The sequence below is a fragment of the Eptesicus fuscus genome, chromosome 10 (genome assembly GCF_027574615.1).
Source record: "Eptesicus fuscus isolate TK198812 chromosome 10, DD_ASM_mEF_20220401, whole genome shotgun sequence".
In the NCBI taxonomy this organism is placed as follows: Eukaryota; Metazoa; Chordata; class Mammalia; order Chiroptera; family Vespertilionidae; genus Eptesicus; species Eptesicus fuscus.
In genome coordinates this window covers 53,524,691-53,549,683 of record NC_072482.1, presented here as the reverse complement: position 1 = coordinate 53,549,683, position 24,993 = coordinate 53,524,691, and the positions used below count along the sequence as shown (strand labels likewise).

The 24,993-nt window shown below is 44.6% G+C and overlaps 1 protein-coding gene across 2 annotated transcripts in view; it reads left to right on the top strand.

Moving 5' to 3' along the window:
* Positions 1–320: 320 nt before the first annotated feature.
* The window catches only part of FAXC (failed axon connections homolog, metaxin like GST domain containing), a 57,873-nt gene continuing 33,200 nt past the window's right edge, over positions 321–24,993 (top strand). Inside the window, exons 1-4 of one of the 2 annotated variants that reach the window (XM_054722012.1) lie at positions 321–439; positions 911–1,032; positions 6,423–6,558; positions 15,085–15,281. In XM_054722012.1, coding sequence (XP_054577987.1) covers positions 926–1,032; positions 6,423–6,558; positions 15,085–15,281 — 440 coding nt within the window. In that variant the 5' untranslated portion in view covers positions 321–439; positions 911–925. Of the gene's footprint in view, positions 440–661; positions 1,033–6,422; positions 6,559–15,084; positions 15,282–24,993 lie in introns of those variants that run through there. The other variant, XM_008152244.3, reaches the window with a different exon arrangement.

The following is a 24,993-nucleotide window of genomic DNA, read 5'->3' as shown; positions in this document are numbered from 1 at the left end:
CCTAGGAAGTCACTGTGTAACGTAACGAGAGTGTTTTTACAACCTGTGCAAGTACACAGCGCCGTGACGACGGCCAGCCCCACCTAACCCCGACCTGGACCCGGGTTTTGGTGCCCAGCCCCACGGGGTGGCGGGGCGTTTCCGCTCCGCGCGGCCCCAGGTGAGTCCGTGGCGCGCCCCGCTCTCTGGCTCGCGGGAGGGGCGGGGGCGGAGGCGGAGGCGCGCGGGTTGAGGGGGACCGCGATCCGGGCTCGGACGGCAGCTTCCTCCGGGCGGAGCCGCCTCTGTAGCCGCCCCCGCAGCCCGGCCCGAGCGCGCGGAGCCTTTCCGGGCCGTGGCGCCGGGGCGCGGAGCCGGACCGGCGCGCCCCAGCCCTGCAGCTCCGGCCGGGGCGGAGGCCGCCGGACCGCGGAGATGCGGGGCGGGGGCAGGGCGCGGGGTAGGTGACTGTCTCCCGCCCGTTTCCCGGCCCCGGGGAGCAATGACATCACGCGGCCTTCTCCAGGCGCCGACACAAAGAGAGGCTCGGAGAGGCCGCCGCGGGGGAACCCGGCGGCCGCCCTGGGCCTGGGGGTGCCGCCGGCCAGGACCGCCTGGCGCGGCCAGGACCCTTTCAACTCCTCCTCCTCCTCTGCAGCCACCGCCGCCCTAGGTCGTCGCCGCCCGCGCCCGCAGCCCGCCGCTGAGCCCGCGCCCGGCCGCGCCGGCCCCTTCCCATGCGGGCGGCGCGGGCCCTGGGAGGGGCGCCCGCAGCCAGCCGCGCAGCATGCCCTGGGGGGTTGGCTTTGCCTCGTCCAGGCCGTGCGTGGTGGATCTGAGCCGGAACCAGAGCGTCTCCTTCTTCGGCTGGTGGGCCGGGTCCGAGGAGCCCTTCTCCTTTTATGGGGACATCATCGCTTTCCCTTTGCAGGATTACGGTGGGATCATGGCAGGGCTGGGCTCCGATCCCTGGTGGAAGAAAACACTTTACTTGACCGGGGGAGCTTTGCTGGCCGCAGCTGCGTATCTGCTCCACGAACTCCTGGTCATTAGGTGAGAGAGGGCCCCGCAGGGGCGCCGGAGGGGCCCCTGGCCTGGGCAGGGCTGGCGCGAGGGGGGACCCTCCGTCTCGCCGCTCAAATGCCCAGGTGACCATGGCCTTGAGGGGCAGTTTAGAGTTGACGGAATTAATCTGGTATTGGGAGGGAAAAACATCCGTCTCCCAATATTTCGGTGCTGAAAGCCAAGAGTCTTTGGCAAGATCCTAAGTGCACTGTTTTACAACAACAGAATTAGGCCCTGTAGAAATACTAAGTTACACTTTTATGAAAGTCCTCATTTATTTATAGATAATCATGCTGGAACATTAACCACTAACCTTATATTTTACTTAAAGGTTAGTTCTCCATGCTACACCCCCCCCTCCGCCGCCCCCCCAACCCCTCTCCCCCTTTCCGCCCCAATGTTAACATGCTGAAAAGGCTGAAATTGCAAAGGGTCCAGAGACCTCTGGGCTCCTGTTAAGGCTGCAGGGCCGGGTATAGTGCTGTGCAGTTTTGATGCAACCTTCACCTGGTTCTCTGCTAATCTGTTGTTTAAAGCGAAGCACCGTCTTCGGGTTTGCATGCTATTGTTGTGTGAGCCATAGGAGATATAGGACTAGCACATTGGGCGTGTTTGACAGGAACGTGAGAGGCACCCAGAGCCACAAACAGTTGCATGGCCGCCTGCCGCAGAATGTTGACAGGATTCACTTGGAAATAGCAGAAAATGGAGGCCCTGCTGTTGGCACATCCAGCCCCACACGAGATCTTTGAGTAGGATAATAACCACAGACTGCTGAGATGGTCGTTTGGCTAATTGCTACATTAATTTACCTTTAAAATTTCTGTGTGTTGGACCCTCTGCCACTGAGATGACCAGAAGCAAGCAGTTTTCAGTAGCTTAGAATGTCCCTCTCGGCCAGTATCTTTTAAACACTGAGAAATGTGCTTTCGCTGCCTTTTTCCAGTGGGGGAGTCCTACACAGTAGGTTGTAAACAAAGACAGTGGCAGTGACCTTTAATAGGCCTGCAGGCATTCCAGGAGGACACTGTGACAGACCAGCTCAGGTACTGTGAATATTTCTAGTCTCTGAGAGGGTGGGGAATCATTGAGGTCTGGGGAAATGTATGTTCGTATTATTTAGTCATAATTGAGAAGTTTTATTTCCATCTTACACATTAAATGCTCTCACTTAGCACAGTGTTTGAATCTAGTCTAGTTGAAATAAAAAAATGTAAAGTGAAATGATCTCTCTAGGTTATTTTATGTTTTTGCTACTTTTAGAACTCTCTTTCAAGCTATATGAAAAACTGAGACATTTGTGCAGTAATTTAAACGGTAACCCCATTGTTCCTCAATTATATTCCAGCCCTCTTTTCAGGATCCCACACCATGTGGTATCTCACCAGTTGCCCACTTTGTGAAGGGAGTGAAGGCACGCTTCACAGGACTGAGTCTAACCCTTGCTTAAATGACCTTGCAGGAATAGGGAGGAGCTCGGAGCTCACCCTGGGAGCAGGCCACACCCTGGTAGGTGTGGTCGCTGGACAAAGAAGAGGCCTCTGGACAGAAGTGTGTCCTTTCCCTACTTAGGAGACTGCTTGGATACTTATTTAGTTGAGGTGTGTTTAATCCTTGGTTGATTCACTTTTGTTTCTTGACAGATACTTAAATTGAGTTGGAAAATCCTGTTCTAATGCTGGTAATAAAAGTGGCTGCCCATTTCTGAGTCCTTAGTAGGGGCTCTGCATAGCAGTGCTTTCCTTGTGTGGTTAGATTTACTCCTTACAACTAGCATTGGATGTTTGATCCCCATTTTATCGGTAACGAAATTGTGGCCCAGGATGGGTAAGCAACTTGCCCAGGATCACACAGTAAGAGTAGTAGGATCCAGATTCAAATCTGGGAATGTGTGTGGGCTGAGCCTGAACTTTTTTACCACTGCTTCCTAGAGAGTACCAATTGTGAAGTAGATTTTGATGGGGGGAGAGGAAGAGAAATGTAGAGAATTGGGGCATAGCTCAGGGAAGACAGACCTGTGGAAGCACCTGAATTTTTGACAGCTTCTGGGGTATGGAGGGATAGTGGAAAAAAACCTGAGGTCTGGGACTGAGGTTCAGAGGTTACATGATAGAGACCTCTGCTTAAAGGGAAATCGTCAGTTGTCTGTGTATTTTAGGGAAGACACTAAACAATATGAAATATGCGAGTGGACAGTATACCTTGAAATGGCTATACTGTCTGAGTTCACTGGCAATCACATAGTCGTCACCACCTTCTTGGATTTGCTGTTGCATAGACTTAACCTTAATCCATGGCTATGTCTCCAGAGCGGAAAGTAAAGTTGACGGATGAGAATTACTTACAAAGTTTCATTAATGAGTATAACCCAAGTAGGTATTTTGGATTTTTCCCCACTACAATATTTTTCAACAAATATAGTCCCAACCCTGTGCTTTTTTTCTCCCAGTGGAGGTAGCCCAGAAGCTATCTTTTTTTTTTTTAAATATATTTTATTGATTTTTTACAGGGAGGAAGGGAGAGGGATAGAGAGTTAGAAACATCAATGAGAGAGAAACATTGATCAGCTGCCTCCTGCACACCTCCTACTGGGGATGTGCCCGAAACCAAGGTACATGCCCTTGACCAGAATTGAACCTGGGACCTTTCAGTCCATAGGCTGATGCTCCATCCACTGAGCCAAACGGGTTAGGGCCCAGCAGCTGTCTTAAATTCAGTGTGGCATTTGGAAATGTATTGTTTGTAAGTTGAGTGACTAAGTAATGACTGTTATTGGTAGCTCATTTGCACTTAAGGCCCATGGCTCAGCCTGTCCTAGAAAACTTAGGCAATCAGAGCAGCCCATGGGTCAGACTCTGATCTCCCTCTAGAGCTCATCAGCCGTCCACAGAGGCATGTTCACTGTGGTATCTTTCACTGTGGGAGTAGGGGCCAGTCTTGCTGCTGTACAGGTGTTCTCTGATACAACCCTCGTCATAAGGGCACTTTATAAAATACAGCTTCTGGGAAAGAGGTCACCTGCTTCTTTGATCCTGTTAGAGGGAGGTTCCTGATGTGTGGAGGGAGGGCTCTGGGGCCTGTTTGGGTTCAGATTTACTCTGTTTTTAATCAGTCATGTGACCTTGGATTGGAGAGTGGGCTTCTTGGCTACTGGGTTTTCTCATCTGTAAATAGGGATGATGATAGTAGCCTTCTTTGTAGAGTTGATGAAGTGAGTTAGCCTCATGTTTGACATATAGTGAGCAGACAGTAAAAGGTGGACATTAGTTGTCACAGACTTTCACCAGAAAGTTAGGCGTAAGTGGTCTGGATCCAACTGGCTGTTTCATATTACTGAGTAGGAATGGTTCATTTTGGTGTAGTTGTGCTTAAGAGCTTGGGAACTGGAGCTGTTAACAACTTGATCTCAAGTTGGTCGTCCTTTGGCACGTTATTAACCTCTCTGAGCTTCAGTTTTGCTGTCTACTATAAAATATAAATATCGTGTAATATACTAAATTTAAACTGTAGCAATATCCACTCTGTAGTGTTACTGAAATCATGTAATATACATGCATACAAAGTCATTGGCATATATGCTTGTCACATAGTTAACATCCATTCTTCTTATGACATGGCCCAAGTTAACCATTACAATTAGATTGTTCTGGCCAGTGGCTCAGGGGATTTTATATTTACCTCCTAACCTTTCAGTCCTTATATTTTGCCCGGCTAATTTACATAAAAATACAACTCCGTGATTTGAATTATTTGAGTGGGCAAAATCAGTTAGTTGTCAAATCTACAGTTTGCACTTTCTGGGAATATAGTCTAAATGGCTCCTTAATTTTGATATCTGACCTCCCAAACATTTCATCTAAATGAAAACCTTTGTTTCATAGCAAATATTGCCAGAAAGCAGCAAATATTTTTATTCATTTGACCAATGTTTTAAAAAGGAGCCATTCTTACCTCTCTAACTGGAATGGGCTCTTCAGTGGTAAACTTCTCCAAAAGTGTTGTTATATTGAGCGGAGATGCTGCAGTAGATGACCATCTGTGTGATGGTGATACGAAGAGCTTGTCTTTGCTTGCTTAGGTAGATAGATGTACTTGAGGGATTCAGCTAGGAATGATGGGAGGGAACCAGAGCTCAGGGAAGGCCAAGGGGAAGAGTGGGAAGTGGTTAGGTAGAGTAAAAGATGGAAATTGCAGGAGGTTCCTGTGGTGTCTGAGGGAAACTATGTGGAATGATGAGGTTTTGTAGTGTAAGGGGATAGGACCATATCTCTTTGAAAAAGAGTAAAGTCCATCCCTCCTACATATGCTTGATAGCTCACCAAATATTTATAGATATTAGTTTATTTAATTCTCAGGATAATCAATACAGAATAGGTACTCTCCTCACTATCTCTCTGAGAGAGGAGAAGAGGGCGAGGCCAGTAGGAAGCAGGACGTGGACTTGACCCCACGTGTCCAGACTTGGAATCCAGTATTTGCTTTACTTCATGGCGGCTATTGAAAAACTGTACCAGGGAAGTCCTCCCCACCCAAAAAAGTAGCCAAAGAAAAGATAGGTGATGTGTGGCTGAGACAGAAGAAGGGGCAAAGGTAGGGGCACTGAGACAGGTGCTGTGTGGTGAAAGTAGGGACCCTGGGAAGGTGGAGAGAATGAGGGAGCCCAGAAGCCAGTCCCTCTGCTCCGCAGGTGAAAGGCCAGGTGAGGGGCAGGTAGTTGGGAAGAGGGACCAGAGTGCTTGGCGTCTCAGATTCCCTGCAGACGTGGGTCAGGGCCGAGGAAATCTGCATGTTATCCAGGGCCCTGTGGAAGAAGAGCCTCAAGAACACAGGCTCTGACTACCTGGTTCAGTCTAGCGTCTGCCATAGTGATGTGACTTCGGGCAAGTTCATCCTCTGTGCCTCAGTTTCCTCTTCCATAAAACATGGATCGCAATAGCATCTACTTCGTAGGGTTATTGTGAAGGTTAAAGGAGATCATGCCTGTGAAGCCCTCAGAACCATGCCTGACACATAATAAGCCCAGAATATAACTTTAATCTACCCATCGTGTCCCCTGGCAGGTAAAGATAGCCAGTAAGGGGAAAAGGGGGACCTGTCCCCGAAAGTGCTCTTCCTGTCCATAAGCTACAGGGACCAGAAGGAGGTCGATATGTAGTTACTTTGCTGGGCCCTGGAGGTCGTGGTAAAATGGGAGCTTGTAAGGTTCTTCTGTGGTTCACCAAGCTTCCACTTGCTCCGTGCCTCTGGGTGAGGTAAGCCCCAAGACGAACATCTGCTTGTTCTTGAGGAGCAACAGCCCAGCAGGGGTCTCTGAGGAACTGAGAGAACTGAGTGTATAACACGTGGATTGTTCTTTAATTCTGTTTTGGTTTTAACAGGAAACAGCAAGAGATTGACTCCAAAGATGCTATTATTTTGCATCAGTTTGCAAGACCTAACAATGGTGTCCCCAGTTTATCTCCTTTCTGTTTGAAAATGGAAACTTACTTAAGGATGGCTGACTTACCCTATCAGGTACTCGTGTGCAAATACGTTTTATTCTCATAACAGCAAAATCTGTTAGACGCGGTCCCTAACCTCACGTGGTGGGAAGGACTGGCACTCTTTGCTAATGGGGGCGAGCATGAACTTTTGTAGGGCTCAGGGCCATGTTATTTTTTCCTGAGTAGAGTATAATTTGGTTAATAGTTTGGATAGGCTGTTAATACAGGTGGGTGTACCATTCATTGCCTGATGTGGTTTTATCCTTCAGGTTTCTATTTATTGACAGCATTAAATTTTGTCTCATGAATCCTGGGGCAGAGCACCCAGCAGGCACCCGGGAAATGAATTTCTCCACAGTTTCCATGTTTTGTTTGGGTGACTTTCAGGGAAACGCTGGCTCATTTCAGCATTGGAGAGGGAATATAGGCGTGTATTTAAGGGCATACTTTGTTCTCTGAGTAATGCTTGCGCTGTGTCTCACAGATTTGACAGGTTGTGTTTTCATTGTCATTCAATTCTATGTATTTTTTAAAAATTCCCTGATGTTTTTCCTTTTCCCTTAAGGTCTAGCCAAATGCAACTTTTTTAAGATTTTGATTTTTGTTGCTGTTTTTCAATTTTATGGTCAGAGCAGGTAGTTTTAGTGATATTAATTCCATGGAATTTACTGACCCTTTAGCCTAGTGTATGGCTACTTTTAAAAATATATATATTTTTATTGATTTCAGAAATGAAGGGGGAGAGAGAGAGAGAGAGAGGGAGAGAGAGAGAGAGAGAGAGAGAGATAAACATCAATGATGAGAGAGAATCATTGATCAGCTGCCTCCTGTGTGCCCCAGATGGGGGATTGAGCCTGAAACCTGGGCATGTGCCCTGACCGGGAATTGAATTGTGACCTCCTGGCTCATAGGTCGACCCTCAACCACTGAGCCAGGTAAGCTGGGCTGTTAAGATTTATTTCTAACATCTTATTTAATACTTGTCTCCTTACTATTACTTTGTTTTTACTTTTTCTCATTTCCTGCTTTCAATTGGATAGTTAAATTTTTTTTTTTGTCATTTAAAACAAATTCTATTTTTGTTGCTATAGTGGTTGCTCTTAAGATCATAATTTGTGTCTGTTTATCCCTATTTATTTCTTAAATGTATCCCATTGTATTTGCCCTCGAATGATACAGGTGTGTTAGCAGGTTCACATGAACCTTGGGTCTCTTCCTTCCCAGCCCTCATCCCATCTGTGTTGCTGTTGTGTAATATGCTACTTCCGGAATTTTTGAAATATTATCTCTTTTGTTTGTTTGTTTGTTTTGGTCCTTTTATAAACAGCAAGCCTTACTAAGTTATTTGACTAGCCTAATTTCCCATCTCTGATCCTACAGGATTTGTTTATCTTTTTATTGGAGTACTTCCTTGATGAGTATTTTCAGAGTGAGCCTTTCAGTGGCAGTCTGTGGCTTTGCATGCCTGAGAGCTTCGTTATGCCCCCAAATTGGATAATTCTGTGATCAAAGTTTTTTTCCTTCAGTGGTTTAAAAATTATATATTTTTTTTATATAAAAATTTAACAATATAACTAAGTTGCCTTTTTTTTTGCATCGGTGTTGCTATTGAAAAATCTGATGTTAATCTGACTCTTTTTCTTTCATTTTTTTCTCTGGAAACTTTTAGAGTACTTGTTTAATCTTGACATTCTTAAATTTCACTATCATGTGCCTTGGTGTGGGTCTTTAGTATCTTGTTTGGTCCTTTATAAATATTTAATTTGAGGTCTTTAATCTTTTTAATTCTGGGGAATTATTATTTTTCTAGTATTTATTTTCTTTTTTATTTGTTTTCCTTTTCTCCTTTCCTGTTGAATAACGAAGGCTCTACTTTCATTTTCTGCATCTCAGAATGTATCCCTTCATTCTTTTCTGCTTCCTTCTGGGAGAATTCCTCTCTGGAATTGCTCTATTCTCTCCATTGCTCTATTCTCTCCTTGCATCGATCGTGCTATTTCTCTCATTTATTGTGTTCAACTTTTACATTTTTTCTTCTTAATAGTTCCCCTTGGTTTGTATTACTAATCTCTTTCGTTATCTCTTAGAGGACATTTATTATGCTAATTAAAAATGTTTGGTCTGTCCCAGTAAGTCTGCCTCACGTTGTAGATATCCAGCCTGTTGCCCTTCCCACGGTTGTACTCCTCTGGTGCCTAGTTATTTTGGTTTGAGATCTCCTTTCACTGGGGATGTCAGCTTCCCTGCCTGGGAATTTATACTGAGCAAGGGCTAAAGCTCAGGCTGCAGGTTGTGTACCTTGGAGGAGGTTGAAGAAAGGGAAGGAGGTGAGCCCCAGGCATTCTCCAAACCAGTGTGGTCCCTCTGGTTTGCTGCCACTCCTCCAAATGGCTCCCACAGATCAGGGATTCACCTTTAAGCTCTTACAAGGTAGCAGCATGGAGAGGAGGTGGTCTCCTTGGCTGGAAACAGACCAGCAGGGAGGTTGGAGGGAGAGCTCACCCAGCCAAACTGTTGGCTGCCCTGATAACGATATCTCCCCCCCCCCCCCCCGGCCACCTCCTGACTCCCCGTGGCCTGTGCTTTCTGAGCCAGTTTCTCTACAGAAGAGGGGATGGGGATCCTTCTCAGCTGCACTGGGATGAGATGAGTGTCATGCTCTCAGCTTGGTAGTGCTGTTTTGGAGGTTCCCTGGGAGTATGGTGGAGTGGCACCGAATCTGGACTCTGGGGGATCTGGGAGGGCATGGGGTCTTTATGACTGGGGGCTGAAATACAAGGGTGAGTCTGGAGACGGAGGCAGGGAGAAAAGTACTAAGGACTTTCTAAGCCAGCGATGGAGGAGAAAATAGCCATAGAAACAGCCCAGGCTTGGATTCTCTAAATGCAGTGGATCAGGTTTGAAGATCGCTGTTCAGCGTGGTGTTGGCAGTTGCCACTAAAGATGTGTGTCACCGAGGGGTGCTGATTGGAGGAGAACGCTATCCTGCAGCTGCCTGTCTCCACTCCACCATCACTCTAGACAAGCTTCCCCCTTGAGCCATGGCAGGTTTGGGACAGTGAGGGTCAGAACCTGAATCTTGTGCTCTGAGTTTCTGGCTGCTTCCAAGATCATGTGTGCCTCCACCCCATGAAGTGATCCTGCTGTTGGCAGCCACAGCCGGGCTGGCTGCCCTTTCTTTCCTGCCTCTGCCCCATCGTTACCAGCAGCCTGCCTACCTACCTTGGTTCATTTTTTGGAGCCGCTGCTTTTCAGTTTGTATAACGGCAGCAGCAGGACACACGCCTCACTGTGAAGCCTGGAGCTCTTACCGAGGCCTTTGAGAAGGGCCGCGCTTACCCGCTTCCAAAGTTATTGTTTCTTGTTCAGTATAGATACGTTTTTAAAAAGGAATGATATAGGAGTGTTTTTTCTTCTGTGAGGTCTCTGTGGGAAATAAATGGAGGGGTGTTCAGCATGGGGCAGAGATCTGGGTGGAGGGAAAGTGGTTCTGTGGTTTAGAAGGGGGTGTGCCTGCCAGAGTGCCTTGAGGCCCAAGGGCCATCAGCAAGGGTTTGTGACGCATGTGGTGCCTGGAACGTGATGGTGGGAAGTGCCCATGTCTCAGAGGATCAGCAGAGAGGTTTGTCCTATTCCCAGGGGGCTCCACCCTCGGCCCCTTCTTTGCCCTTTGCCTTTTTAAAACATATTAAGATACCATGTTCCTAAGAGCATGACTTTATATTTGAAACTTTTCTATTTTTTAACCTAAGTGAGACTGGAATAAATATTTGATGACCATCAGTAGGCACTCACAAAGCTTTTTTAAAAAAAACCTTGATGTTTTGGTCATAGTTATTATCTTTTTAAAATCAAGATATAAATATCAATAGGTCAATTTTAAAAAGTGTTCATTTTGTAATAATCAAAGATTCATGGGAAGTTACAAAACATGTATAGGGAGATCCCACAAATATGGGTAATAAAAGAAAGAAACAGCTTTAGTATTTTTTCTGATTACATGTATTTGACGTACGACGGTCCTTATAAGGATTTCAAACAGTACAAAAAAGTATAAGTGAAAAAGGAAAATCTCCTGCCATCCTACTAGCTAGAGATTGCTGTCACTGATATTTTTGACCATCCTTCCATTCATTTCTCTAGACATACATCATTTGACATAACTGATTGTATATGAAGCATGTATTTCACACAGTAATTCTTTTTAAATAGATAATGACTTCTTCGGAACTCACTGCTCTGGCTCTCAGTTTTAACTTTTGATGTTCTATTTATTTGCTGATCTTGCCTTTTTTTCTTCTATCTATCTATCTATCTATCTATCTATCTATCTATCTCTATCTATCTATCTGTTTTAACTTTTTTAAATTGAAATTATTGGGGTGGCATCCCAATCTTAAAGAATAATAGAGTGAACACCCATATGCCCTTCACCTGGATTCACCAGTTGTTGACATGCTGCTTTTTTGCTTTATTTCTCTTTATATATACCTTATGGACAATTTTTTTTCTTTTTAATTTGTCTGTATTTGCCACAGTCTTTTAAAACAGAACATGACTTAAGCACTACATTTATAACTTGCTCTGAGTTACTTTCAAACAGCTTTACAACATCCCTAGGTTGGCCTATAATTTTGTCACGCTAAACAATATTTTTCCTTGGAGACAAGCCCTATGGATAGTTACTCTCATCAAGTTGGTCAGCTTAGCATACTGATTTCTAGAGGCCGTGCATGCAGTTGGTAACTACAGGGGATGTTAGACTTAAAAAGTAGATCCTAGGGAATGGAAGTTGTTTTAAGCATGTATCTCAGAACACTTTAGCAATAAAAGATTTGGTCTACTTAGTAATCCACTTGAGAGATAAACACTTTAGATCAGCGGTCGCCAACCGGTGGTCCGCGGACCACTGGTGGTCCGTCCGTGAGGTCCAAAAGGTTGGCGACCGCTGCTTTAGACCACAGAGCTAACAAACATTAGCCTACACATATCTTACAACAAACATAACCCCATTCTGTTAAAACATACCTTTATGGACAATTTTTTTAATGCACCGTTTGAGAATAGGCAGCAGAAATAATAACACTTCATCCCTCACTATTTCAGTGTGTATATCCAAAAAAATGAGAATATTCTGCTATAAAACTATGATAGATATTACATTTTTGTATAATATAATAATAGCTGCATGGATTTTTTTCAGTGAGTTATAACCCACAAAAGTTGCTCAAGTAACTTCAAATTTAGTTGATGGAAGACCTTTCAAAATAGTTGCAAAGCTTCAGGGAATATAATAGAATAGAGGCCCAGTGCACAAAATTTGTGCACAGGTAGGGTCCCTATCGGTGCCGGCTGCCGGCCAGGGCCTCCCTTCCCCTGCTGCCGGCTGCTGGCCGGGGCCTCCCTTCGTTCCACGCCACACCCTGGTGGTCAGCACACATCATAGCAAGCGATCTAACTACCAGTCCATAGAACTCCCGAAGGGACACTTTGCATATTAGGCTTTTAAATATATAGATGTAAATTTAGCTGAAAATTTGGGCCATCATGACTGTGTAGCAAATCAGAATGACAAAACTTGGGGATTTCTTTTAAGGTCTCAAGTTCTCCATCACAGAATGGTGATGGTGATGTTAGTCCTTATGATAAAGGCACTTTATCAGACACTTCATGTGCATTTGGTTCTAGCAACTGTTATTATATTGTCCTCATTCTTTAGAGGAGGAAATTGAGGCCCAGGGAGGATTAGGGAGACTCAGGGAGGTCCAAGGTCACACACTGAATAAATGATGGAGCCAGATTTTTATGCCAAAGCCTATAGCTTTCACTGCTGTGCTAATAATGCAGTGTGAATGTAGATATATTAACCGCACCGCACCAGGGATAGACTTGCAGGGGAAACATCAGCTTGAGAAAAATGTAGAGGGTTTACCTCTTCACCTTTCTTCCCAAAATTGCTTTCAGAAACTATCCTCAGTGGGTCAGTCAGACTCCAATTGCTTAAATAAGAGTAGGCCAGGTGTTTTTAAATGTTTATGGAAGTTAAGGGAAAAAAAAATGTATATATATATATATATATATATATATATATATTATTTTAAAAGTAATATAATCACATTTAGAAATTTGGAATGCATGGAAAAGACCACCTGCATCTACCCATGGTCTTGCAGGTTGTTCACTGCACAGCAGTGTCTGCGAAAGAGTGGGGGCAGGGAGGACTTGCCAGGCTGTGAACCCTGGCATAGTCTGTATCCACCAGAGGAGGTTCTGTTTTCCTGGTTGCCCAAAAGCAATATGGCTATCAGCAGCCCCATTAACTCCCCTTTTTCTAGGTTGGGTCCAGAATGAATTTCTTTAGAATAAGCAATGAGATAAAGTATTGATACCAGGAGACGGAGACCAGTGAGTTTCCAATACGTTCCATTAAAGCTAGCAGTAAGCAGCATTAGCTAACACCTGCTCTGGTTTTTAGCCTTCCAAAAAGGTGACATTTCCTCAGAGGTCTGAGAAGCCTGGGACCCTCAAACGTAGTCCAAGCCCAGTCCCTGTGGGCACAAATGGACAGCTGCCTTTAAGGATCATGATTTCTAGCCATAACCCTGTTATCTCACTGGAGGCCAATTCATTGGTCATACATACCACATACAACATGCAAGCATAATTCTTAGACACGGAGAGACTTGACTTAGAAATTTTGTAACATTCTATATATTTTTTTATCCCTTGTGGTGAGATGTGCTGTTTGGTTTTTGGGAAAGGCACACACAAATCTTGGTGTGATTTAGGTAAGAACAATTAGAGCAATAATCATCTTCGGTAATCCCAATAATTTCTCACACACAAAAAAAACCCTCAAATGGTAATTTTTTTTTCTTGGAAAATTTTGTTTCTAGTCTAAGATTTGCCCGGGATCTCCTAGAAGGAGGCCCTTACAGAATTTGCTGTCATCAAGCACCTGTACAAGGAAGGGTCTTCCTGTGCGGGGCTTGATGGGTGTGGTTACGTAGGTTTAACTCTGTTTCTCTAGGAGGTAATGAGGGTAAGTGAAGCAGAGGTGGACAGGCTGCAGGTCTGTGGGCCAAAGTCAAAGGAGGAAGAATACTTTGTATTGCATTACATTCACATTTCAGGGGACAACCTTTTATTGCTACTCATATTCATTTATGTGTTGTTTATGGCTGCTTTCGAGCTACGACTGCAATGTTGAGTTGTGACAGAGACCATATGGGCTGCCTAAAATTTACTATCTGGCCCTTTACAGGAAAAGTTTGCTGACCCCTACTTTAGAGAAACAGTTTAAAGATGTTGAGTCCGATATATTTAAAATTTACCCAATGCAACATTTTAAAATAAATAAACAGCATTATCCTATATAATAAAAGCCTAATATGCTAAGTGTCCAGTTGGCTGTTCAACCAATCAAAGCATAATATGCTAATGATATTCTAAGGCCGCTCAACCACTTGCAGTGAGGTGCACTGACCACCAGGGGGAAGACGCTCTGATTTGGTAGATGAGCTTGCTGCTGGGGTCCGGCCGATTGGGACTGAGTGAGACAGGGCGGACATGCCCTGGAACCCTCCCGTGTCCCCTCCCCCACTGGCCAACCTACCATGTCCCTCCCCGGCCCTGATCATGTACCAGTGGGGTCCCTCGGCCTGGCCTGTGCCCTCTCACAATTTGGGACCCCTCGGGAGATGTCGGAGAGCCTGTTTCAGCCTGATCCTACAGGCTAGGCCAAGGGACCCCACTGGTGCACGAATTCGTACACCGAGCCTCTAGTTGAGATATAATTGGCATGCTATAAACTGCACATATTTAAAATGTATACTTTGGTAAATTTTGGCATATGTAAATATTCATGAAAACTCACCATAATCTAGATAGTGATGTATCCATTGCCCACAAAATTTATTTTTGCCTTCTTGTAATTCTGTTGTCCTGTCACTTCTTGTCCCCCTATCCTCCTGAGTCAACACTGATCAGCTTTCTGTCACTATAGATCAGTGTAAATTCTCTAGAGTTTTATCAAATGGAATCCTACAGTAAGTACTCTTTTTTTTTTTGTCTGACTTCTTTCACTTAGCAGCGTTATTTTGAGATTTACCCATGTTAATGTGTATATCAGTAGTTCATTCCTTTTTATTGTAAGGTTATACCAGGATTTGCTTATTCATTTACCTCTTGATGAGCTCTTGCTTTCCCCCCCGTGTTTGACAGTTGCAAATAAAGCTTCTATGAACATTTGTGCACACGCCTTTGCATGGATATATGCTTTATTTTCTTTTGGCTCTCTCTCTCTCAGCAATTAGCTAGAGCCCATGATAAAATTAATTGGAGAAAAGTAATATCTTCATGTGCAGTAAATCTTGTGTGTGTTTTTTTTTTCCCAAGAGTAACCATTTATTCTCTTTAAGATTTTATATGCTGAGTACAATCACTTGAGTCGTATAGTCACTATCCAATATATAGTTGAGATGTTTGTTTCTGTTAATCACACAGTAAAATTTAAATAAAACATTGCTTTTCTCTTTTTAAACTTTCCTCTGCTTAGAATTATTTTGGTGGAAAACTCTCTGCTCAAGGGAAAATGCCTTGGATTGAATATAACCATGAAAAGGTTTCTGGCACAGAATTCATAATTGACTTTCTGGAGGAGAAGCTTGGAGTGAACTTAAACAAGAACCTGGGGCCTCAGGAAAGGGCCATCTCCAGGGCGGCGACCAAGATGGTGGAGGAGCACTTCTACTGGTGAGTGCCCGGCCTGCCCCCCCCTTCCAGGAAGCCAAGTTCTCTGTCACTTTTCAGATGCTCCCCAAACCTTTCCTCTTGGAAAGAAAACTTTGCCAAAGCTTTCTGCATTCTGGCTGACTTAGCGGTCAAACTTATGACTGTGAAGTTTCTAGGACATTTCCCGTAGATGCCCAGCTAGTACCTGTCTTAGGCTTTGTGTGCCATATGTCTCTGTAGAAACTACAGTTGACCCTGGAACAACGTGGGGATTGGGGGCACCAACGCCCTACAAAGTTGCAAATCTGCATGTAACTTTTGACTTCCTCAAAACTTAACTACAACTACGAGCCTACTGTTGACGGGACGCCTCACCGATACCAGGAACAGCCAGTTAACACATATTTTGTATGTTATATGTATTATATACTGCATTTTTACAATAAAGTAGGCTAGAGAAAAGAAAATGTATTAAGAAGATCATAAGGGAGAGAAAATATATTTATAATATTGTACATATTTTTTAAAAAATATATTTTATTGATTTTTTACAGAGAGGAAGAGAGAGGGATAGAGAGTTAGAAACATCAATGATAGAGGAACATCGATCAGCTGCCTCTTGCACACCCCCTACTGGGGATGTGCCCGCAACCAAGGTACATGCCTTTGACCGGAATCGAACCTGGGACCTTTCAGTCCGCAGGCTGACGCTCTATCCACTGAGCCAAACCGGTTTCGGCAATATTGTACATATTTATTGAAAAAAATCCACGTATAAGTGGACCCACGTAGTTCAAACCTATGTTGTTCAAGGGTCAACTGTACTGAACTGTGCCCTGATGTTGGAGAGGAAAAGTGGCCATAGATGAGATGCAAATGAATAAGCATGACTCTCTCTCAGTAAAAGCACTGAAATTTGAATTTCATTTAATGCAAAATAGTATTTTTTTGATTTTTTTTGCCTCAACTATTTTAAAATGTAAATTTCTTAGCCTATGGTCTATAGTTATCTGACCCCTGACCTAGACTGGAACTCACTAAGGTGAGGGAGATATGTTAATAGGCTGGGCTCTTCACCAATACAAACCGCTGCATTAAAATAACATTCATCAGATACCCAGAGCAGGGAACAGAAAACGAAGTCAGGGCACAAGTCTTAGGTGAAATAAATTACACAAGCGTTGTAGAATTGTTGTCAGTTTTCCTCAGAGGACAAGAGTGTCTCTGTGCTCAGTAGGAAAGCATGCTACCGCTCTCTGCCCCGACTGCCTGACTGCTAGCTTGTGCTCCCCGAGTCGGGAGCATCACACACACTGTGCTGTGTGCTGGCTCGTTCTGCACATGGCCTTGTGCTGGCTGTGACACTGAGAATTAAACAGACCCAGTTCCTCTTGCGTTATTGTCATCTAGGTTTTTTAAAAATGCTTTTTCTTTCGTCCATTTTTTGGAAGTCGGAGCACCTTTCCCTACCCCAGTAGATAAGTTTTCTCTCTGATTTCTGCAAACGTTATCTTGTTCCAAAGATTTAATTAAGTATTGTTAAGCCCACTTTTTGGCATTAGTTGTTATTCCTGGGCCAGTTGCTCACCCAGTAGCTTTTCCCTCCTGCACTGGGAGATACACTCAGTGTGGAGTTGACTCTGGAAGGCTCTTCCTCATCACCTTCCTATTTCATCCATTCAGCTCTCTTTCTAACTAGAAAACTTGTTGTTCTATCTCTTGGATTTGAAGTGCCCTTCTATTTTCCTTTTCCTCTTTCTACTCTCAGTTCCTGCCCAGTGTATTGCAGGGCTGACCTGAAGCACCACTTCAGAAGGGGTGGGAGCAAGGAGGGAGGCAGCAGCGGTGCAGGTCGGCATGGGAGTAATCACAGGCTGGGTTCCAGAATGAACCCAGGCCTTTCCTTAGAGTAACACCTGTCCAGAACGGCTGGACTTCCCACTTCAGAGTGCAGGGTTCTGCAGTCAGGACCAAAACGCATGCCATGCTTAGCCCCAGGGAATAGCCTGTAGGACAGAGCCTGTCTCACCTGCTTGCCAGGTTCCAGTCCCTACTTTGAGGGAAATGAAGAAGCAGCACAGGGCCACCCTGGCCCCTCCGCATTCCTTTGATGTGGCCCTCCAAAGCCTTCATTTGACTGATGGGCCCTAGGAGAGCTAGCACATTGTTAGCTGCCTGAAAGGAAGCGGGAGGCCCTACATTGGTTGGTAGTTTTGTTACAACTCTTTGATTTCTGTAGCGGTTCATAAAATTTATATCTCGGTTAGAAAATATATATATATATATATTTTTTGTTTTGTTAATATTCACCTGAGGATATTTTTTCCATTGAATTTTTTTTAGAGTGAAAAGGAGGGAGGAAGGAGGGGAGAGAGGGAAGAGAAAGAGAAAGGTAGAGAGAGAAACATTGATGTGAGAGAGACACATCAGTTGGTTGCCTTCTGCACAGCCCCATCTGGGCTGGGGATCTAACCTGCAACCCAGGTACGTTTGTGCCCTTGACTGGGCATTGAACCCATGACCCTTCGGTGTGCAGGCTGACCCTCTATCTACTGAGCCACGCTGGCGAGAAAGGCTTTTATCTAGAAAGATTCCCAAGTACCACTTGTCACTGCTTCTTGCTATGGGTGTATGGACATTTTGTACATATTTACTTCATGGTAGAAGTTCATCTTCTGCTCTTCCCTCCCCCCTCTCTCTACAAGGGCCCCTGCTAATACTTGCTGGGGGTGGGGTGTGGTGGAGGGAAGGGTGCTTGTGGAAGGGGTGGGAGGTGCTATCCTGGTAGGAAACTACCTTAATTTTACTGACCACAAACTTCCAAATGCTTGAATCATACATAGACTCTTTTCTCTTTTTAATTAGAAAAATACTTTTTTGGGTTAGCCAATATTTCTCATTTGTGTCTCCTCAAGGGTTAATTTGAGGAAGAAATAGTTAAGGTGGAAGGCCATGTCTTGATTGAGATGTGAATATACAGTGAATTTTCAAAAAGGAAAATCCTAGTTCCTCTAATTCCCTTAAGTCCCTAGTAGCAGAAGGAAAAACAGACCTTCCTCTGTTTCATAAGCTTTCCAGACCTGTAGCCAACTTCTTGCTTTGGGAGATTTTGAGCAGCCTTTCCCGAAAGCTCTAAATCCAGTGGAGAAAACGACCCTGTCCCCACTCATGATGAGAAAATGTGTGACAGAGAATCCATGGATTCCGCACTGTTGGGCTCCTCTCCTCCTTCCCATTTTTGTAGCCTCAGAGGCAAAACACCAGACGGGCACCCGTAGAAACTGGGGCCAGCATAGGGGACTACAATATGTAGGAAAGCAGTGTAAGTATGAGCTTTCCATGAGAGCCTGTTCAATTCTAGCAGTCCATAAGCTCCCAGGCTGTGTCTGCACTTACAGCGGTGGAAGAGGTGGAACCAGTTGTTTGACTAATGTGATTCAATTATCTGGAGTTCTCAGATATGTTTACTTTGGTCTGAAGCTTTAAAAATGCTCCAGGTATGGTTTTTCTGAAGAGCAAGGACAGTGGAAAGCTGTTATTGTTATGTAACATCACATAATTCTGAAGCTCTGTTTTAGGTCTGCTCAAATAAGCACGTTCAGCTATAAAGTGGTTTTTTTCTTGCACTTGGAAAAAAAACCATATCATGTCCCACTGGCTTTATAAAGCTACTGAGGAAGATGAAGAAGACAGGTTTTTATCTCTGTTCCACTGAATGCTTAAGTCTGACCCAATTCCATATAAGGGGAAGTCTGGGAGACACAGGGTCAAATTACTGGAATGAAATTGATTTTTGGTAACAGACACCATCGCTTCTTTTGTGTGACATACTGCCCCCTTGTGGACACCAGTGAGTGTCTTAAGAGTCTTCCAACCCCATAGGGAAGTGTGTAGGGTACGGTTGTCAAACTATCTAGTCATAACATTATCAACTATAAATACTGGTATATAGGCATTAGAACAGGGAATCCAAGTTCGACTCTAGGTTGGCCATAATTTTACAATTTTGCGTTTGTAAATGAATGGGTGTGTGTGTGGGGGAAGCTTTAATCAAATGACTTATCACCAGGATCTTCTCTAAAAGCCAGGGATTCTCTCTCCCTGATTACACCTCGATTGATGTGTTCTCTGATATCCTCCCTCCCAGTTTTAGATGTAGTGAGGCCTCCTGTTTGCAGGAGCTAATCTCATGCCTGTGACTTGGTGAAAATACAGAAGCTTATCATATGCTCCTGCACCCATGAGCATTTAGGGGACAAGCAAACTACAGCAAGGAGAGCACAACATGGAGAAAGGCGTCCTCATGGTCGGGAAGGCCACGTGCAAGGACTCCTCATTAAACAGTGGTTTGCCGTTTCCCACATATCGATATTTGTTTCTGCTGTGGGCCAGGTCTCATGTTCGGTTATAACAAGAGAAATCTTCATTCAAACAGCCAGGGTCAGTTTTTCTTTCCTGTCTTCTTGCTCTCCTTTAAAAATGTTTGAGTCGGGTTTATTCTTCGGTTCTAAGATAATCATTTTTTTAAGGACACACCTCTTTGACCCCATTTTGCAGAACAGATCAGATCCATCAGTTGCACTAAAGAACATGAGTATCAGCTTCCTGAAAGAGGCGCTGAGAATGATAAATTATTTTAATTGCTGAGCCTAGTCTACTTTCCAGATTGGCCGTCCTCGGCCTCTCCAGTTAAGAATTCATGACCCCTTGTGCAGCGGCCTCTTCCCAGTGGAGCGGGACACGGATCTCAGAGGAGAGCAGTGGCAGCCTCTTCTTCATCCTCCATAGGCTCTGCAGCTCTTTCCTTTTTTCGACTTAAATGCTGTCATCCCTTAGAAACACTGCGGAGCAGTGGCTGGCTCAGAAGCGAAGCCTTTTTTTCATCCAATGGCCAGGCACCATGCCAGATGCGGGGGAAAGCGAGGTGATGAGACGCTGTGTCTGTCCTCCAGTGGCTCCCAGGCTGGCGGGTGACATGGAGCCTTTGGATGGTCAGTGCCGGGGAAGAGTTTGAAGAACCAAGCAAGGAAAGGCAGCACCTGCTGGGGGGATGAGGGGAAGGCTTCACAGAGTAGCCGGTGTCACAACAGAATCTGGGGACAATCAGAGTGGCAGGTGAAAGGGCTGAATGGTAGGGAAAGGTTAGGATATCCGGGTAGAGGGAACAGCCTCTGCAAAAGTTTAGAGGCACAAAAGCGGGGTTTGGGAGGCACATGTAATTCTGTATGGTGGCGCATGGGAGGCAATGCAGGGGGGGGTGTCAGACTGTGGGAGGGGGCTGGTGTGTCAAGCAAAGGGCTATGGGGAGATAGTGAATGACTCTGAGAAGCATTGTCATTCCAATACATGATGGGATTTGTGTCTTAGGAAGCTCTTTGTGGTAAAGGGATTTCTGGAGGGCCTTGAGGGGATGTCAGGAGACCTGCTAGGAGGGTTCTGTCCTCAGGGTTGAGAATGATGAAGGGCTGAACTCCAGTGTTAACTGAGTTGGAGGAAAGGGCGAATTCCCAGGGTGACCAGCTGTCAGGAGTGAGGGATGGGAGCAGTGAGGAATAGCTTCCCAAGCTTCTTTCTGGCTCAGGTGAGGAGAAGCAGGTTGGAAGGGAAGGAAGATGACGAGTCCAGTGTGGAAGTGCTGGTTTTGGGTTCCTGAGGATCCCTCACGAGGGTCCCTGGGTCTCAGGACAGAGGTCTGGGCTGGATATGGAGTTGGGAGTCATCAGTTTGAAATCGTGGGTGGAAAGTAGATCACTCCATGAGTGAGAAAGATAGAAGGAGTAAAGGTAAAATCTTGGGAACATGTAGGAGGTGAGAGGAAAAGCAGTGGAGACGTAGGTTAAGGAAGTATTCTAAGAACTATGCCACTATTGTTGGATCTATAGAGAATTAAAGAAAGATAAATATGGAAGAAGGTTGATTTGGATTTTGCATTAAGGAGGGATTGTGGACTTGGGCAGGGTGGTTTCAGTGGAGTGTAAGGGGTGGGAGCCCTGCCATGTGGACAGAGTTTCCAGGCAGCGTGGTTGCAAGAGGAGGGGGATTCGTGGTTGTGGTATGGAAGCATGTGTCAGTGATGTCTTGGACCTGTAGTAACTGCTTTAGGAATCCATGAAGTTAAAGTTCATACACACTTCACAGGGCTTGACCCTGAAAGAGCCTTCCTGGCCCTCATTGCCTTCTCTTCCCTAACACACATCTATAATATGGGGCCCCGGGAATGAAAGAGAGGAAAGAAATCAAGAGTAGGGCAGGAAAGAGAAGGGAGAAAGACCAGACAGTTTCTGAAGTTACTTTTAACTGCAAAATTCTGAATCAACCCAGTGTTCCTTCTTCTGTGCCCTGCATTCAACTTGCTAGTGCAGGCAGGGAACCTCACAGTCTTCCCGGCATTGGTGGAGCTCCTGCCTGCCCAGCTGTGCGGCCCGGACAGCTGCCTGTCCCACCCCCACCTGCTGCTCTACCCATTGGTCTTCAGAAACTCTTTCTCCATTGCTGCATCCTCATCTTCTGCACCTGCTCAGCAAAGGAGATGGAAGTCATCAGTAAGGAGCCTTGAACCTCTCTGCAGCTCCTCATCTCTTGCAGGCAGTGTCCCTACTTCTGTTTATCTCAGAGAAAGCGGTGCCCCTGCTTCTCTCCAGCTGGCCCTTCCAGCCCGGCTGTCTCCTCTTCTCACTTGCCCTTGAACTGCGGTTTCCCCACTCCTTACTATGGAAACTTCCTTAGGCAACCTCATCTCCTCTCACAGCTTTAAACTGCCACCGATGCCCCTGCCCACAGATTCTCTATCTGGACCTAAACCTGTCTCCTGAGTTCTCAACCTGCTGGACTCCTCACTCAGGGGGTTCCATGGAACCTTCAGATGCAACAAGTTAACTTATCTTTCATCAACGAAGTCTATTCCACCTTGTGTATTGCTAGTGTTGGCTAATAGCAATATCGTCCACTAAAACCATCAGCCTGGGAGAAAAGGCCTCCTTATACCTCATCCTGTATATCCATTGGCCTTTTTCTAATATCTCAGCATTTTCCTATACGTGCCCTGTTCACCATCCCCTTGCCATTGTCTTAGTTCAGTGCATCATTTCATGTCTGGTCTTGCCGTGGTCTTCTAGTCAGCCTTCCTCTGCCAATTTCTCTACCTTCACCCCTTCCTTCACCATCAATCTGATCATGTTTCTTGTCTGCTTAAGACCTTTAGTGTTTAAACTTTGCTTTCAAAATCAAGTTTAGCCTCCTTTGTGTCAGATCCATCCCGATCTGATCCTTGCCCACTCTTCCAGCCCCCAAACACTTACAAGCTTCCTCAGGCATCCTGTGCCCCAACCCCCATCCTGAAGTTCTTGCCACTCATCCACCAGCCAGTGCTCTTGCTGCACCCACCTTCTCCCTCTGCTCTGCTTGGGAGCTTCTGCTCATCCTTCAGGATCCTTATGCTGATGACAAAACCTATGTAATTTGCCTACAAAGAATGCATTCCCCCCCCCCCCCCCGTCAACCTTTCAGCTTAGAGTCATAGTATTCCTCATTTTGACACTTTAGATGCTTCCTGGTTGCTATTATTACCTGGCCATACTTAATTTAGGATAATTTAGTTTTATTCTCAGATCACTGATTTCCGAAATAATGAAGGATGATATAGCCCGTTTATTTAGATCTAGTACAATTAGAATGAATGTGCCGAATTATTCTAAGAGAATGTGAACATTGACACCTTAATGACTTAATTGCAGGTGTAAAAAGAAGAGCAAATACAAAAGCATTTAGCTTGAATAGTTTTAGAGAATTTACTTGAATAAATGTGAGCTCTTTCATAATAAAAGCTCCATTGACTCCTCTGACTGTGCTCATTGATTAGTCACCATTGCCATATGCCTTTTCCTTTTCTCACCAAAATCCATTGCTTGACTCCTCAATAGTTTATTTTGAGAGACTTTTAAATATATATATATATATTTATTGATTTTTTACAGAGAGGAAGGGAGAGGGATAGAGAGCTAGAAACATCGATGAGAGAGAATCATCGACCAGCTGCCCCCTGCACACCCCCCAACAGCGATGTGCCCGCAGCCAATGTACATGCCCTTGACCGGAATCGAACCCGGGACCCCTCACAGTCCGCAGACCGACGCTCCATCCATTGAGCCAAACCGGTTTCGGCTTTTGAGAGACTTTTAAAGAAGAGGTACACAAACCCTTCTAACAAGATTTTTAAACATTCCTTTAAAACGGTAGTAAAGCCCTAGCCAGTTTGGCTCAGTGGATAGAGCGTCGGCCTATAGAACGAAGGGTCCCGGGTTTGATTCTGGTTAAGGGCATGTACCTGTGTTGCAGGCTCCTCCCTGGCCTGTGCAGGAGGCAACCAATCGATAAGTTTCTTTCACATTGATATTTCTCTTTGTCTTTCCCTCTCTCTTCCACTCCTAAAAGTCAATGGAAAAATATCCTTGGGTGAGGATAGATAAATAAATAAGTAAGTAAGTAAGTAAGTAAGTAATAAATGGTTGCAGCACAGAGAATATGTTGAAATTGGTTGTCGGACCTTTCAATTAAAGATCAGGAATGCTTAAAAATTTTTAGAAAAATCATTTGCTTTTGTTTTTCCCCCTAATTTTTATTTTGTAGAGGAGCAAACCCTAAAATAAAAAATGAAGAAGAACAATATAAAGTGATCAGAATTTCAGGACCTATTTTCAGGTGTATTTTTTTTTCTTGAGGTGCAAAGTAGCTACAATTTACTATCATCCCTTGTGTTCTCTCTGTAAAAATATTTTTTACTCTTTTAATTATTTTGAAGTAATGATTACTGCTATATCAACCAACATAGGAGTAGAGATGACTGCTAATGCATCTTTTATTGCACATTATGAGGAAAAACAAAATATCTCATGCCTGTAGCCCACAGCTACATTTTTCTCAGTCTTCAGTAGGAAACCCTTTAATTTCTTTAAACCTCCCCCCCCCCCCCACACACACATGTTTATATTGATTTCAGAGAGGAAGGGAGAGGGAGAGAGAGAAACATCAATGATGAGAGAGAATCATCGATTGGCTGCCTCCTGCACACCCCACACTAGGGATCGAGCCCACAACCCAGCCATGTGCCTTGACCAGGAATCGAACCACAATCTCCTGGCTCATAGGAATTTTAATTTCTGTCTACCAACACTGTTAACCATAAAGACATTCCTGCAGTTGCACAAGTACAGAGAACAAGATCAGCAAGGGCCTGGGTGTCAGCCAGCATAACACATGAACAGTGAATAGCCACCTGTTACATAGGAACACACGGGCAGGTGGGAAATGATTCCACCAAGTTCCTTTGGTGTTTGTATCCATGTTAGAGTCCTAGAGAACAGACTGAAGCAGAGTTGACTTTTTGGAGAGCGAGTTGTTAATGTAATACTTATAATTGATATAGTTTATTATAAACATGAACAGGTTTACCTACTCCCTAATCCTTTCTCAAAGGCAAAAGTTTCTTTAAAAACAAATTCTTTGTTATCATGAAATATAAAGTACATACACAAAGTATACAAAACAAAAATGTGCAGCTTGATTAATTAACTGAACATAACCTGTGTAACCATTGCATTGATCAAGAAAGAGAATGAAGCCAGCACCGCAGTCATTGCCGCCTCTCCCATTGCCCCCCGTAGGTACTCACTATGCTGCCTAGAAACCTTTTAAAGTGGGTTTCTGCTTGTTTTCTGTGGGGGTGCCTAAGGAAAGC